General features: G+C 46.4%; 1 protein-coding gene across 1 annotated transcript; it reads left to right on the top strand.

Moving 5' to 3' along the window:
* Positions 1-3,912: 3,912 nt before the first annotated feature.
* Positions 3,913-14,668, top strand: LOC119169930 (telomerase reverse transcriptase). Its single transcript, XM_075886282.1, has 4 exons — positions 3,913-4,109; positions 8,407-9,913; positions 10,276-10,599; positions 12,290-14,668. The coding sequence occupies exons 1-4, from the start codon at positions 4,045-4,047 to the stop codon at positions 13,454-13,456; spliced, it is 3,063 nt and encodes a 1,020-aa protein (XP_075742397.1). The 5' UTR covers positions 3,913-4,044; the 3' UTR covers positions 13,457-14,668.
* Positions 14,669-14,907: the final 239 nt, after the last annotated feature.

The raw sequence follows: 14,907 nt of genomic DNA, 5'->3' as shown, positions 1-14,907 counted from the left end.
CAGTTTATAATTTGAAAAATAAAATTTTCGGCTTTACAAGCCAGAACGTCAATACGACACCAAGGCACGCCATAGTGGGAGGTTTTAAATATTTGAAACCATAGGTCGGAAAAATAAATAGAGCCTATACATAGACTCTCTCAGTAAATAGGCTTTTATCTTAGGACTCAATATAGGGCCCAGCCTATAGCTGAAATATCAGTGACATATAGGTCACCAAAAATATTTTTCTCTCGAAAGAATTTTCGCGATAGACTGATTGCAATAGAGTATATCAGCCCGACTTTTTTTTTCGAATACACCTGAGATAGTCGACAAAACGTTTAGGACGTTTGGCGGGGAACGACCGATCAAACTTTACGTCGGTACCTATCACTTTTCGTCTCCACTGTCTCTTTCTAAGTTCATGTTCTTCCTTTCTTGACATTCAAATTCACAGTATTTTAACAAATCCGCATCATATTGGTTCTATAGAAGAAAATAGCTTGTGGTATACGCATCTCAAATCAAACTTGGGCGCGCACTTACGCCTCATCTCACTGTTTTGTATCGACCATTTCAGCGTTCTCATTTCACTTACGGCATTGTCGCGTGGTTGCGACGGCAAAGAATACGCTACGTGGGTTGCTCAAGACGACACTTTTTATTGAGTGAACATGTGCATAGGAAAGTGCAAAGTGCTCGAAATTCGTGCTTTACACAGATAGCGGTAATCAGAGCATTGGTCGTTGGTAATATGATCTGCGCGAAGGTACGTCGCCATTTATACACGTAGCATCCATATCGTAGGTGTCTCAAGCTTAGCAGAAAATTCTAAAATAGTAGACAGCCAAGCGTCCTTTGTGCAAGGCAACTGATTAATATGTGGTGTTTAACGTTTCAAAACCACCACATGATTATGAGAGATGCCGTAGTGGAGGACTCCAGAAATTTTGACAACCTGGGTTTCGTTAACATGCACCCAAATCGCAGCACATAGGCCTACAGCATTTTCGCCTCTATCGAAAATAAAGCAGCCGCAGGTGGGACTTGATCCTGCGACCTGCGGGTCAGCAGCCGAGTACCTTAGCTACTGAACCACTACGGCAGTGCCTTTGCGCAAGACTGTGACATAAAAATACAAGCGAGCGTGGCAGTATAATAATGTTGCGATAAAATTTCAGCAGATGCAACATGTTTCACTGTGGATGCCATTTTCATACAGAACCGTCATCGGGTGGCCACGCGTTACACGGTGGATCGACGTCTTTGGGTATTTTGAGAAGGCTAAGTTTCTACCTAAAACATACCGCGTGACGACCGCACTGACGTTGACTGTAAACTTTAGCGAAACGAAGTGCACGCTTCGGTGGGATGATATGCATATCATTAAGAAACTGTTGTGTATTCCTCAAAGGTCTAGATCCTCAATGGTCGAGCAACCCTTCTGGATGAAAGGAATATACCCATGTAATGTTTACAGCCAGCCTGTAGACCGCAACAACTAACGGTGTGGGCCGACATCACTCCTGTAAGTCTATTTAGTGATGTATCCGTTACAGTAAAAAGTAACTAAATACTTCACTAGCTACTGAAATAAGAAAAAGGGGAACGTTTCACGGCTCCACGTTATATAGATACATAAAAAAGGTAACGCATTACCGTTACCGTAACCGAAAAAAACAGAACGAATGCTACCTCCGGAGTCATCAGTTTTAATCAATGTGTCTTTGCTGCAGAAACCCACAATGATAACTTTAAATCTCAAATTTATGTTTCACACATACTAACCCAAGCAAGGATTATACTCAAAATGTTCAATTAACGAGAATTATTTGTACAAATGTACTGAACCTTAGCAATGTCATATAGAAGCTTAATGATGCCTGCACATGTGATGGCTTCTGACTCTGCAGTGACACCGGATGAAAGTAGCTAACGTGGTTGCTTGGGCGAGTTGGTACGACATGATTCACATAAAAAACAGCGCCAAAAAACGAGAGACAAGAAAAAGAAGTGCCACTGTCTGTCTCCTTCTTTTTCTTGTCTCTCGTTTTTTGGCGCTGTTTTTTATGTGAAACAGGATGAAACCATTTTTTTTTTCATTGTAGCATTATACACAAAGTGAGGTCCAATAATCTACGGTATTCATGAAGAAACTATCACTGAACTCTCAAGAAATTTACAAATATCGGCCTTTTCTTGATCCTTCAGCACCTCCAATAAAGCAAGTCGAAATCGCCACTGTTGGATCTAGCCACCGGAATGGCCCGCTGCACGCCAGTAGGCAATCACGGAGGCCTACGGAGGCCTACATTGGTGCCTTTTTATTAGAGAGGGGGGGGGGGGGGTCGGGAGATGTCGTGGGGAAAAGGGGGGGACACTTACAAGTTTGTGACTCCAGATGTGCCTTGCAGAGACTTAAGTCTAGAAAAATCACGTCTTGCAACACACATCTTGCAATAGCAGCCTTTTTTTATTATGTTGCAGGTTTTATTTTTGTTTATATAAGAATTCAAATCATGCCTAGAAATCAAATATACAAAAGAACAAAGGTTCCCAGCACTCGTAATTGCATTGTTCTATTGTGTCTTTTCCGGAACAAGTCGAGAGTGGCAGTTGCTATTTCGATTTCTCACACATCTGATGGGTATTGAGCACGTGAACACGCTACAAAAAAAGCATTGAAAAGTTGATTGTTTTATACATACTTATCAAGCATTCTTATTTGTGACGTTTTTAAGAGAAAATTTAATGGGGCCCACTTGCAGGGGGTGTCCCCCTCCCCTGACCAAACACCAAGGGGTCGGGGAGTCAACGTTCTCTGCAGGCGTGGTCAATGGACGCCCAGCTCGTGACCAGTATGGGCTGTCTATCTGAGCAAATATTGCATTTGCTCTCATCTGCACATATGACCATCGACAGGTTTTTGTCTTGGGGGGATGCAAACCCTTCTTTCAACTTGCATCACGAATGAGGGAGCGGGTCGCGTTGGTGTCGCTAGAGTGGGTAGCAAGTGCTGGTGGAGCTTGAAGGGTTCAAGCGTCCTTTTTGCACCACCCGCCTCGCCCACGCCCACGTCTACACTTCATTCATTGGACACCGCAGTGAGAACTAGTTGAATAAATGCGCAGATTTGTTTCCTTCCGCATCCTATACCGCTGCATAAAAGATTCTCACATTGCGAAAAGTAGGTATTTTGATTCGTTTGAAGGAAAGTTACATTCAAAGCATGACAGATACTCAAAAAAGCGCTTTCATGCAATCGTAATAAGAAAACTCGAAGCAGAGGTGCTTCTTCTTTTGTGCAGCGTACAATGTAAAAGTAATATCAGATACGGAAAAAGCGAAATGAGTGACGTGCGTCACTGCTTGTTCATTGTTCAATGAAAAAAGATTTCATGAAGTATTACGTTGCCAACAACAACAACAACAACTTAAAACAACATCTTAAATTAAAAAAAAGCAAAGGGCTGCACATTTACCGTAGAACTTGGACATAGATTGAAATACGCGTTATTTTTTCATGAAAGCGAAATAAAAACTATTTTACAAAATGCTTTGCATTCATCGGGATGTCGACACATCTGTGTAGTGTCATTTATGCTATTTGGATTAAAATTCCTGAATTTCCACTAATTCAGTAACCTGTGGCGGAAGAGCCTTTTGAATTTTCAGTTTCGGTTTCTGCGCCGCCGACGCCGCCGCCGCCGACGAAAATTGGCCGCACGCCGCCGACGATGAAAAAACCGGCGTGCGCCGACAACGCCGCCGCCGCCGACTCTGGACGACCCCCACGCCGCCGCCGGTCAAAATCGCCTCGGCGCACACCTCTAAGGACAAGTGGACAAGCAGCGCCATCTTCTAAATTATATCTGAACTTGGTCCTAAAAGTAGCGCGACCTGTGGGTGCCGCGTGATTGCGTAGCATGTTGGTAGGGTTGGTTTGCAAGTTGGAGCACAGACACCTACATACGTTGTAGTGCGCACTGTGCTGCTTGAATAGTTTGTAGCGGGAATCGCCACAGTTTACAACTGTCGAATCGAGGAGACGCTTCGCCGGAGATGCAAGGGGACAGAAATGACTGCACTGTCGACAAAGTACCGACGACATTTGTGGCTGAACGAAGGTGGGTAGTAGAGTGAGTGAGTAGTACCAATCGGCGCAAGCGTTGTTTCGCAATTTTCGCGCCAAATTGACTTAAGCGGGCAGTTTGAATTAGTCTGACTGACAGTAAGTGGATTGACGGGTGAACAAAGAATATAAAAAAAGCACCTGCCAGGTCTTGTGACTCACAATAATTACAGTTCTCCACTAGATTGATGATGGTGATAACCCAGGTGGTTATACTAAAGCTTCTAAAGTGGCGGAGAGGCTCCGTCGCTGAAGCCGACCACCGCCACATTGCTCAGGGCAGAAAGCGGATGGGCGAATTGTAGCGTATGTGACTTTCGCGTTGTTTTTGGGCCAGTAATGTTGCGTGTGGTGCCTCTAAATGAACATGATAGTTGTTAAGACGTATGTGATCACCTTTTGAGACGACAGTAGTGGGCTCTTGGGTAGCATTTGGCTGCGCGATTTGTGTGAAGCGGACACCGGGCACAAGTTTTGATGTGTAAGCAGGCATGCTTCGCGCGCTCGCTTTTTCTCACATATTTTTGTGACTACGACTGCATTCGCGAGTACATAGATTTTCTTTTTTGCGTCCGGGTGCACAGAGATACTTCGAATATTTTTTTTGTACGTTTCAGGGTTCTAAAGACGTCGTATTGTGCGGCAGATGAGATTGCGCTCTGAAGCGAGCAGGTTAAGCGCCAAACAATAATGACGACTTATGTTCAGTACACATGTTGAAGCGGGCTGCTTCGATGAGACATGGTAAATAACGAGACTACTACCGTGTTTGCATCGTTTCCATGGGCACTTACAAAAGCCAGTACGTGAGTGTGCTTAATACAAGTGAACGCTTCGTTTTTGAAAAGTAGTTAATCTAACACGCGCTCTGCATTTTGTGGATTTTCAGTTTCTTATGTTTGCATGAGCGCTAGGCTCCCAATGCCAAAATGTGTGATGTTGCGATATGCTTCTCTTTATGTTGGAGAAAAAGGAAACGGGCTGCTCTGAAAAGTCAGGGAATTGCACTTTCGCCTAAAGCGCCCAAGTGCCTCTAACACAAAGGAGTGGCACAGAAAAAAAAACTAAACAAAAATGCAATTAATTGGGAACGAGGTACAATTCACTGCTGAAATAGTAGGTAAGACATCGTAGCAGTACCAACGGAGCCTTTTGAAATGAATTTATGCTTCTCAGAATTTCATAGACCAGATAATAGAGCAGAGCATGTTATCAGATGCAGGATTGGAAGTTTTTCAAGCATCGTTTGTCCGGGTATCCAGGGGCTTCTCGAACGAGTACGCAAAAAGGCAAACACCCACCTCCCAGCTCCCAATATAAAAAGAGTTTGCACACACTGTACACTGTTAATTGCCAAGGGCTTATGGTTCTGTGCGAGTGAAACTTTTATTTTCGCTGCATGTCCTCACTGGTTACTTCTGCTGTGAGGCAACTGTGTAAATATATGATGCGAATTGATATCCCTGAGTACCATTTTTTTTACTGCGAAAGCTATTATAAATTTTTTTTATTCTATAAAAATAAATAAAATTAAAACACGGGTCACGCGCGGCGCCGTAGTTGTCCGCCGCCGCCGCCGCTCGTAAGCAGTATCGAATGAAAAAAAAAAAAACTCGGTAAATAAAAAAAAACATCAATAAGATAGTGGGATTCCGACCCGGGTCCGCTGCATGCCGGCCCAGCATTCAACCACTAAACCACGCCAGGGCTTGTAACTCGTTTCTAAACTGGCCTTAGGCAGGCTTGATGTCCTGAAAGGAATCGCGTTAATATGAGTAATAAAGTGTTTCGGAAGATGAAAGAAACAGCCAGGCGTCACATAATGCGAATGTCGTAACTGGGTCGTGAAATGCTCCAACCGATTAGAAAACTTGTTCTTGATCACTTATTGAATGTGCCGCATACCCATTTCAGGCATATGTCTTCATCGTCGTCAACCACTGCATAAAAAATTACACAAACTTTCTAACAAGTGTGTAGCAGATACCGCGTACGATGCGCCACAGAATGACGAAGGATAGCATAGCGAATGCTGGCTTACTACACAAAATTTATTACTATTAATGGCGCTGTGGGTACACAGCAGTGTGCTTGTAGCATTCCAAAGGTGTTTAAAAAAGGCTCTGAAAGACTGCTCTTCTACTTTTCGCTGTGACTGTACTGCGCCTTCCGCGCAGGCCTTGCGTTTTTTTAACACACTTAAAACGCTAAGTGTCACAGAAAAATTCAAGCACATGTGCATTAAAGTCGCTCCCATGTTCCCTCGCCGCATAAGAACAATAAACTTGTGCTTTAGTAGCTGTAACGAAATGTATGGGCGCAAGCGCCCGCAGCATTACAGCGCTACAAGGCAAGGTTGAGCAATATGGCCGCTACTGCTGCACTTCGTTACATGGGCGGGTATGCGGAACCGCCACTCCAGAAGCTCCTTGGTGATAACCACTGGCTTACACTCAACGTGCGTGAGTGGCCGAGAAACAACTAAATTTAGGACACAAAACAGTTTGCTATATTGAGAAATTTTAGAGTATTTATTGTAAATAATTCACAATAATTTACGAATTTGGAATAATCTTGATTCATTTATTTCTCACTATGCACCAAGCCGCAGTGCCGCCTTATGTCTATGTCGTCACGCTATGCGGCTTATTTAGGCTATATATGTTCTTACATTACGTGCTCTAACTTGTTTTTAGTTCTCCAGTTTTCTCTTTGTGAAACCTTACTTCATAGCAATAATTGAAAACGAAATTTCTCGATGGATGTAACGAAGCAATGGCACGCCGGGCCTACCTTTCTGCCCCTGCCCGCGATTTTTTTTTTTGCCGTGACAATCTAATAAATTTACCACTAGCCAACAAACCAATGGCAGACACAAAATGGTTTTTCACCACGTCTGCCTGTCCGGCCGCTGCTTCATTCACATCATAAAGGTGCCCTCCCCTCCCCCTACACCGAAAAAAAAATATTTTGGCCTGGGCCCCTTGTATGTCCGGAGGTTTAACGAGAAAAATGCCATCAAACGATATGTATACAGACGGGTCTGCTGATCAGTGGCGTAAAGGTAACTGGGCAAACTAGCGTTCCTCTCTTGCAAAGAAAAACAAAATAAAAGTAGTGGCTGCAGGTTACAGGTGGTTCACAATTCTGATTGCCTTTGACAGACTGGCGCCGCGGACAGTGTGTACATTCCTGTACAGTTAATGGGCGGGTAATATGAAACATATTCTAGAATATAGACTGATGTGCCTCTTTGTATAAACATGCTCGACTTGTTAACTTCTGCTATTACTATTTTCACCGTCATCCATTAATCTTTCTTTTCCCCTTTCCCTTCCCCCAGTGTAGAGTAGCAGGCTAGAGCAAGCTATCGCTCAGGCCGACCTCTCTGCCTTTCTGTAAATAAACTTACCTCCTCCTTCACCATTACTTCCTGCCCCTTGTGCGAAGTTTGAAGAGGCAGAATAACTTCTGAAATTGATGTAGAGATATAATTAGGTTTTCGTATTCGTAGCTAGCCACCGTATTGACAGCTATAGCCACCCTTCTATTGAGGTTTGGGATTACTTCCAGTTGGGTGTATTGGGGTACGTTCATGGTGGTGAAGCTACAAATAACATGGATTTTGGAACAAAAAAGCACATTTATTCTGATGCACAGGAAGGGGGGGGGGGGGGTCAAAAGTTCCCAGGCCACGCTGCCATAGAAATAGAAGGAATAGTGGCCTGGGAATATTAGTACAGCCCTGAACATTTACTTGCGTATATGAGGACGTTGTTTCGAAGTAAAGTCTTCAGTCTTTTTGTCTTTTTGTCGGTTTCAAAATTTTTTAGCAGCAGCACTCGAGAAAAGTCTGGTCACTTCAATGAACATGCTTCAAGACAGAAGCAGAAAGTGTGTCTTTCAATTCGTGCTAGAGTATGAAAAGACTCTTTTTTTCCATCTTTGGGTAAAAGGAAGGCGCTTATTGTAAATGGCTCGCCCTTATAATCTTGTGTCTAGCTTGAAAAATACATATTTGAAATATTTGACCAGACACCGGGCGGGAAGTGTTGAATATGGGCGGGCTGGTCGCCAAGGCTTTTGTTCCCTGCCAATGGTACTATAGCTACGCCGGTGCAGAAAACCGGAAGCCTTCTAGCGCCTGTGTTCGTCCTCTGGTCTTCAAATCTGTCCATTTTTTTGGTAGCGCTTTAGCGTCATGATCGTTTTCATTTACGTTCTTTCATTTCAGTGTCGATCATATTTGTCGTGGTGCACTCATAATGCTTCGTACATTCTGTGTTCTTTAGGGACGACGCTTGCAATGCTCCGATGGTCTTCACGTCAGTGTACGGTGACAGAGCTTCGACGCTTACGGGTGCTCTCGGGCAACTTGGTCTCTCCCAAGTACAAGTGGATGCCTGCGCTACGGTACGCCACCTCACGGACCTGTTCGTAGTGGTGCCCCGCAGCTTTCCCGTGAAGGTATCCGAAGACCTGTCCAATTTGGTCACCGCCGCCGGTCGCGACAACTTCTGCCGCGTCCTGACTTCCCTCTTTCTCCGTGAGTGTCGCGGTGACGTCTTCTCTATCTCCTGGTACAGGCATGGCTGCTTCGGAAGCATGCTCTTCGAGAGGACGGCGTTTCGCGAACTGTACGACGTTTTAGGACCCCACTGCGCTGCCACGCTTCTACTGCATTACTACGTCTTTGAACGCGTTGATGTGGACACATACGTCCAGTGGATTGGACCGCCGGCGTCCGGAGTCAAGCTCGTCGCCGCGCCGGACAGTAAGCGCTCTGAAACCGGCGGCCAGGTGGCGCGCTCGGTGCGGCAAGCAGCAATATCTGGGGGAGCCACCATTGGGCACCCCGTAACTACAGACAGCCGTTCGGACGGCGCAACTTCCGTCTTGTCGGCGTTTTCGACTTCTGACCATGTGGCTGCTAACAGAAACGGTGACCGGAAGCGACCGGCAAGTGCTTCGTTTGCCCGCATGAGGGCGCTTGAGGCGAAAAAGCCGCGAAAAAGCCACGGGAAATTCGGGGCGCGAGGGGGCCGGGCTAGACAAGGCGAAACGTACACGTTTCACGCGTGGACTATGCTGTACGTGTCCGACTGCAGGAGGCTTGAAAGACGCTTCATGCTCGGAAGCCCCGGCAACCTTGACAATGCCCAGAAGCTTGCCGACAAGGTCTTTGCCGCGTGGCCCGACTGTCCAGACGAGGTTCGTCGCCACCCATGCCTGCTGCGAAACCTGAGACAGCTCTTGAAGAATCACAAGTCTTGCAGGTATGGCAAGCTTCTCGCGGAGTACTGTTCGTCGCAAATCGGTAGCGAAGGCAGTAAAGACTGTGGCAAAGACATCGTCGACGTAAGCTCCATCGTCGACGAGGAAGAACTCCTTTTGCTATCTCCCCTTTCCGATCTCCTGAAAGACCATGTTCCCGCGAGATCGGTTTCAGGGTTTCTGCACGCTGCCCTGAGAAAGCTGATTCCGGTAGAACTGTTCGGTTCGAAGTCTAACTGGAGGAGGGTCGTCGATTGGGCTGCTTCAGTTGCTCGGATGAACAAGGGCGAAGTACTGAACGCGGCCGCATTCGCGGCCAACCTGCGAGTTCACCACGTGCCGTGGCTTCAGCGACTGGCGTGCGTGAGGGGCAACAAGAGGCTGCCGTGGTTGCGCGCGGTGGTCGCGTGGTGCGCGAGGCTAGCGGCGGCTGTCGTCTTGGTCTTCTTCTACGTCACGGACTCGCGCAAGGGCAAGCGACAGCTCTTCTTCTACAGGAGACGCGTCTGGAACGCCATAGTGGAGGTGAGATGCACAACGTGCTTAATTTATTAATCATACATTTCTTATAAAATTCAGTCTTTTATACATGACGTTGAATTCACTAGAAAAGGTGTTTTTGACGCCCGGTGCAAATGCGAAACTCCGAAACCGATAAAACGAAACGGGATTTTTTTGAAGGGTTGGTTACATACGCATTGAACCTCTCTTTCTCTCTCTCTCTCTAGCCCAGCATATTAAACTAAATCGTTGCTTTTGATGCTGCTGACCAAAAAATGAAAAAAAAAACAAAACCCTGTGTTAAGAAATTAATAATAGAAATATTCTGTTTACTTCGTGTGAAATTATTTGTGTTTTTATAATTTTTTGCATTGCTATAATTTTAGGCCTGGGCGTCCAGTGAAGACATCCTGGAGTATGCCGACGCCTCCAGTGGGCCTCCGAAACTGAAGGGTGTTGGCCGCCTACTTCCAAAAGAAGAAGCAGGAGGATTAAGGCTTCTTGTTACCGCGCCCGTCGCCAAGGACTTGGAGGTGAGGTCTCGCACCCTGAAGGTGTTTCTGGATTCCCTCAAAGGTAACGGCGGCGGTGCGGACGACGTTTACCGCCGTTGGAAGGCCTTTGCCTGCGACTGGAAGTCACGTGGAAAGCCCAAGCTCTTCTTTGTCAAAGCTGACATCGAGAACTGCTTCCACAGCGTCGACCACGAGGTGAGTGAAGGTGTTGATGCACTCGGTCGCAGCGGTGTTCTCCCCAGCGGATGCCTGGTGCTGCTTCTATATGTCCTGACTGTCGCTCTTCGAGTCACTGTCTTTCGGTCGCAAGTCGCGTAGACTGCTAAGCGTGGAGCATTTTAGGGGCCTAGGGCTGTCATACGCTGTCTTCGTCTCGTGTAGCTTGGTGTTATATGGGGTAACGCTGGCAAAATCACATATAACATAGCCTGAGTGTGAGGTCCCGCAAAGGGAAAGTCTACTTCCATTGAGCGCCATGATAACAAGTACGCAGGCGCCAAGGCTGCCATATGCTCTCGACAGTTGAAATAAACTACGTATTAGGAAAAAAAACGGATGCATGCGAGAAATAAAATAAAAAAACAGAAAGGAACAGGGACAAAAGCAAAAACAACTTTAAGAAAGAAAGAAAACAAGCTGAAGAAGAGAAAACTGAAACAGAGCACTATAGAAAAAGTAAACCGAACAGAAAAAACAAGGTGGCCCACCCGGCTGCCTTCAGGCTTAGTGCCATTAGTGAAATGCTGCTTGAAGTTGCTTCTATTGTATGTCAAAGCAGTGATATGAAAGTCACTCAGCCGCTTTCAACCGCCTCGGCACGTATATATCGACGCTCGGTAGAAGCTTTATTTGAAGCAATGACGCCTCGTGTCGTTCCTTCGTGATTAGTAGAGAAGATAGTCGCATACAACTGCTCCACTGCCGCAACACTTAGCTTAACATTTGAATCGACTTTTATTTTCGGCCTTTTTTTTTAGAATATTCCAAGTAAAGCTCGACTACGAAACACGGTGAAGTAGTAATTCGTTTTCGTATGTGACCAGTACGGATAAACTAAATAGTGAAGTGTCTTTTGTTGCCAAGGTGGTGCTCGGCATAACAGCTGACTACGACAATTTCTTTGAATACCCACTGCATTCGTTGTATTGTTATTAACTGGCAGCTTTTATTGAAGCGTATACTATAGTCTGCGTCAGGGTAACGTATACTAATGCTTTACGGAATACACGTCATTCGCCGTGGCTGCCTATAGGTTCATGCTTTCTCAAGCATTTATAGTCAAGAAGGGAGCAAGTAATCTATATCGGCTGATTGATATTGTGCTAGTGCAGTGAGCAGTGCAGTGACACTTCGCCGCAGCACTTCAACACGATTTGTGCGCAAGTACAACGCCTTGAGGTCGAATTAGCCCCGCCGCGGTGGTCTAGTGGCTAAGGTACTCGGCTGCTGACCCGCAGGTCGTGGGATCAAATCCCGGCTGTGGCGGCTGCGTTTCCGATGGAGGCGGAAACGTTGTAGGCCCGTGTGCTCAGATTTGTGCGCACGTTAAAGAACCCCAGGTGGTCAAAATTTCCGGAGCCCTCCATTACGGCGTCTTTCATAATCATATGGTGGTTTTGGGACGTTAAATCCCACATATCAATCAATTGAGGTTGAATTAAATTTACTTTAGAAATGCCGGCTTTCAGAATGGCATTCGAATGTAGCCGAGAGATAGATGTCATATTGGCAAAAGAGAGGCAGAGCTTATGCCAGAACTCGCCAACAATGAAGATGTAATAAGGGGAGAATATAGTTACAGTATGGCCAACACGCTTTAGACGCTTGCACTTCTGAGGCTTAACAGGCGACTGATAACGTCGTATTGCTGTACTTTATCCACCAGGTGACGCTGGGAGTGGTGGACAGGGCGTTTGAGCGTACCGAGCGGGACTCCCGGATTGTGGCCTGCACAGTGGTGAAACTTAACTCTTACGGCCGCGTGGTGAAGCACTGGCGGCAACTCTTCGCCAAGGACGTCGCGAACATGGGACATGCTTCAGAGAGCCCGTTAGCTCAGCAGCACCGCGTCTCCAGCAAGGCCAAGATTCTGGTGGCGAAGACGTGTCTCTTGCCTAACTCGAAGGAGCTGAAGCAGCTGCTTCGGGACTACCTGACCAAGTTTCATTTCCAGCTGCATGACAAGACTTACAGCCTCAGGAAAGGCGTGCTGCAAGGCGGTCATTTGTCCGCAGACATTGCGGAAGTCTACATCACGGCGATGCAGAGGCAACACCTGTCGGACTTCGGCAATGCCAACGGAGAGCTCATAATACGTGCCACCGACGACTTTCTCTACGTCACTTTCGACGAGGAACGTGCTCGCCGTTTCCGAGACGCGTTCTTCGAAGGCTTCTCTGACTTTTGTCTCTTCGCCAATGCTTCCAAGGTGCAGACGAACCTCGTGGACGATGAAGAAGAATGGTACGCTTGCAGGCCGTCTCCTTTTAGGGCATTTAGGGAAAGAGCTGACTTCTGCGGGTACGTCTTCAACGTGTCGACGATGGAAGTGTTCCGGGATTCCGCGGCCTCGGCTCCAGTCGGATCGGTGGTGCACAAGTCCGAACGAAGACCGGGAGAAGCACTGAAGAAGTACCTCGAGCCTTGGCACTTGCCCGTGTGTCCCTTGGCGTTGGATCCCCTGATTAACTCGCGGGAGTGCGTGCTCGCAGGAGTCCTAGACTTGTTCGTCACCTTGGCCGACCGCTTCTTCTGGTCGGTGAACTCCATGCGCTACGTGGACGAAGACTACGTAACGAAGGTCGTTCTTGGAATACTGGACAACTTTCTGGTCAGGGCGTTTAGGTGGGCGTCTGGTGAAGGTGTGGAGCTTTCCCTCAGCGAAGGAGAGTTGCGGTACCTCTTCGTGTTGGTGTTCGCGAGGAGAGCGAGCCGCAAGTCGAGTGGTGTAGGGAAGCGTCTCTATGATGTCGTCCAGCGTGTTGGCAAGCAATTGGCGCTGATCGGTGATCTGAAACATTTGGAAGATTCTGTAGATTTGGCTTTGCCTTGAGTGCGTTTTGTGCCTTCTGTGTATATAAACAGTACTACATGATGTCTGCATGTTTTCCAAAGAACACACGTAATCAGTGACTGAGATTAAGACGTTGAGCTGTGAAACGATTTACTGCAATGTAAATTAAGCAAAAAAATAAAGAAATTTAGAGTTGGTCTTGTGAAACTCAACTACGAGTGCGAAAACGAATTCCGCCGTGGTCTGTGTGCAGTGTATTTCACAAAGCCGCTTTTACACTGGTTGAAATGAGCCGCTTTTACTAAAGTAAACTTAAGCAAGATAAGCCTTAGTGTTATATGCACACTCATAACATTCATTCCATTATGGCCATAATGATCATAAAGTTTCCTAAAGTTAAGAACAGGGGACTATGGCGCCGCGATTATTCAGCCACCATTGCAACGATGGGTAGTACACAAATGTGTCTAGTCTTGGAATGCACTTGGGGCTTCCGTTATTGCAGTGTTCGGATTTTCCTGCGAATAAAAAAGAACGGAAAGCTGTGAACTTCGTGAGCCGATTTCAATTGGTGAGCCTAATGAATTAGCATGGTGAGGCTCAACTGCTGAACATCTGCCAAATGTCGTTTCGTGACAAAGCAGCTACAAGCCACGCGAAGCCAGACCGCGCCGAAAGTACAAAGATTAGACAAATTTGCGTACTTCCCGTCATTTTAAAGCTGGTTGAAGCCCTGCTTTCAGCTTCCATGGGCACTCGCGTGTGAGTTCCCCCTATTTGAAACTCCATGATAATGATCACTCGAGGTACTCCGACATGAAGCCCGGTATCTATATATCTATCCAACTGCATGAGTGACCAAAACGAGACCGCACATAACCTAACTCAAGCGTTTCTAAGGCGTGCGAATCGATACCACGATACCAACATTACAAATTTATGGTTTAAATTCCTTGCGATGGTCTCCGACTGTATGCGCGCCGGTTGGACCTTTGCTGTCATTGCCAACATTCAGTTATGCTGACAGGTCACCTCTGAACATTTGGCCATTGTGCTTGCCTTACTCAAGTTAGGGTGTGGTAATAAATGATGTATGCTTGTGATCTTTTGATACAGAAAATCTGCCTGGCAACGGCATTGGAAATCACAGGCACGACGTCGTCAGGACGTAACTGTATACTAACCTTTTCACAGTCACTTTTACAATTGTTCCCGCTTACAATAGTTCAATAAATAGTTTTCTTTTGTCGAGCTCCGTGTTTTTCTGGATGCATGCAGGTCGTGATGGCTGCACCGGTTTGCAGCTGAGCTAAAACACCAGGACTGCGTGGTTGCGCAATAGTGTCTATAGGCAAAAAGGTATGGTCATTGCTTGTGTCGCCGGGTGTACGAGCTAGTGCTAGGCTTGAGGACAAGCCGGTCGCCGAGAGTGTTCAAGTTCAAACTTCAACGTGGTTACCGGCGTGTGTTTTGCACGCGTGATATATAAA

The sequence above is a fragment of the Rhipicephalus microplus genome, chromosome 2, assembly GCF_043290135.1.
Source record: "Rhipicephalus microplus isolate Deutch F79 chromosome 2, USDA_Rmic, whole genome shotgun sequence".
NCBI lineage: Eukaryota > Metazoa > Arthropoda > Arachnida > Ixodida > Ixodidae > Rhipicephalus > Rhipicephalus microplus.
The sequence above is the reverse complement of the archived record's forward strand: the minus strand, read 5'-3'. Positions and strand labels throughout refer to the sequence as shown.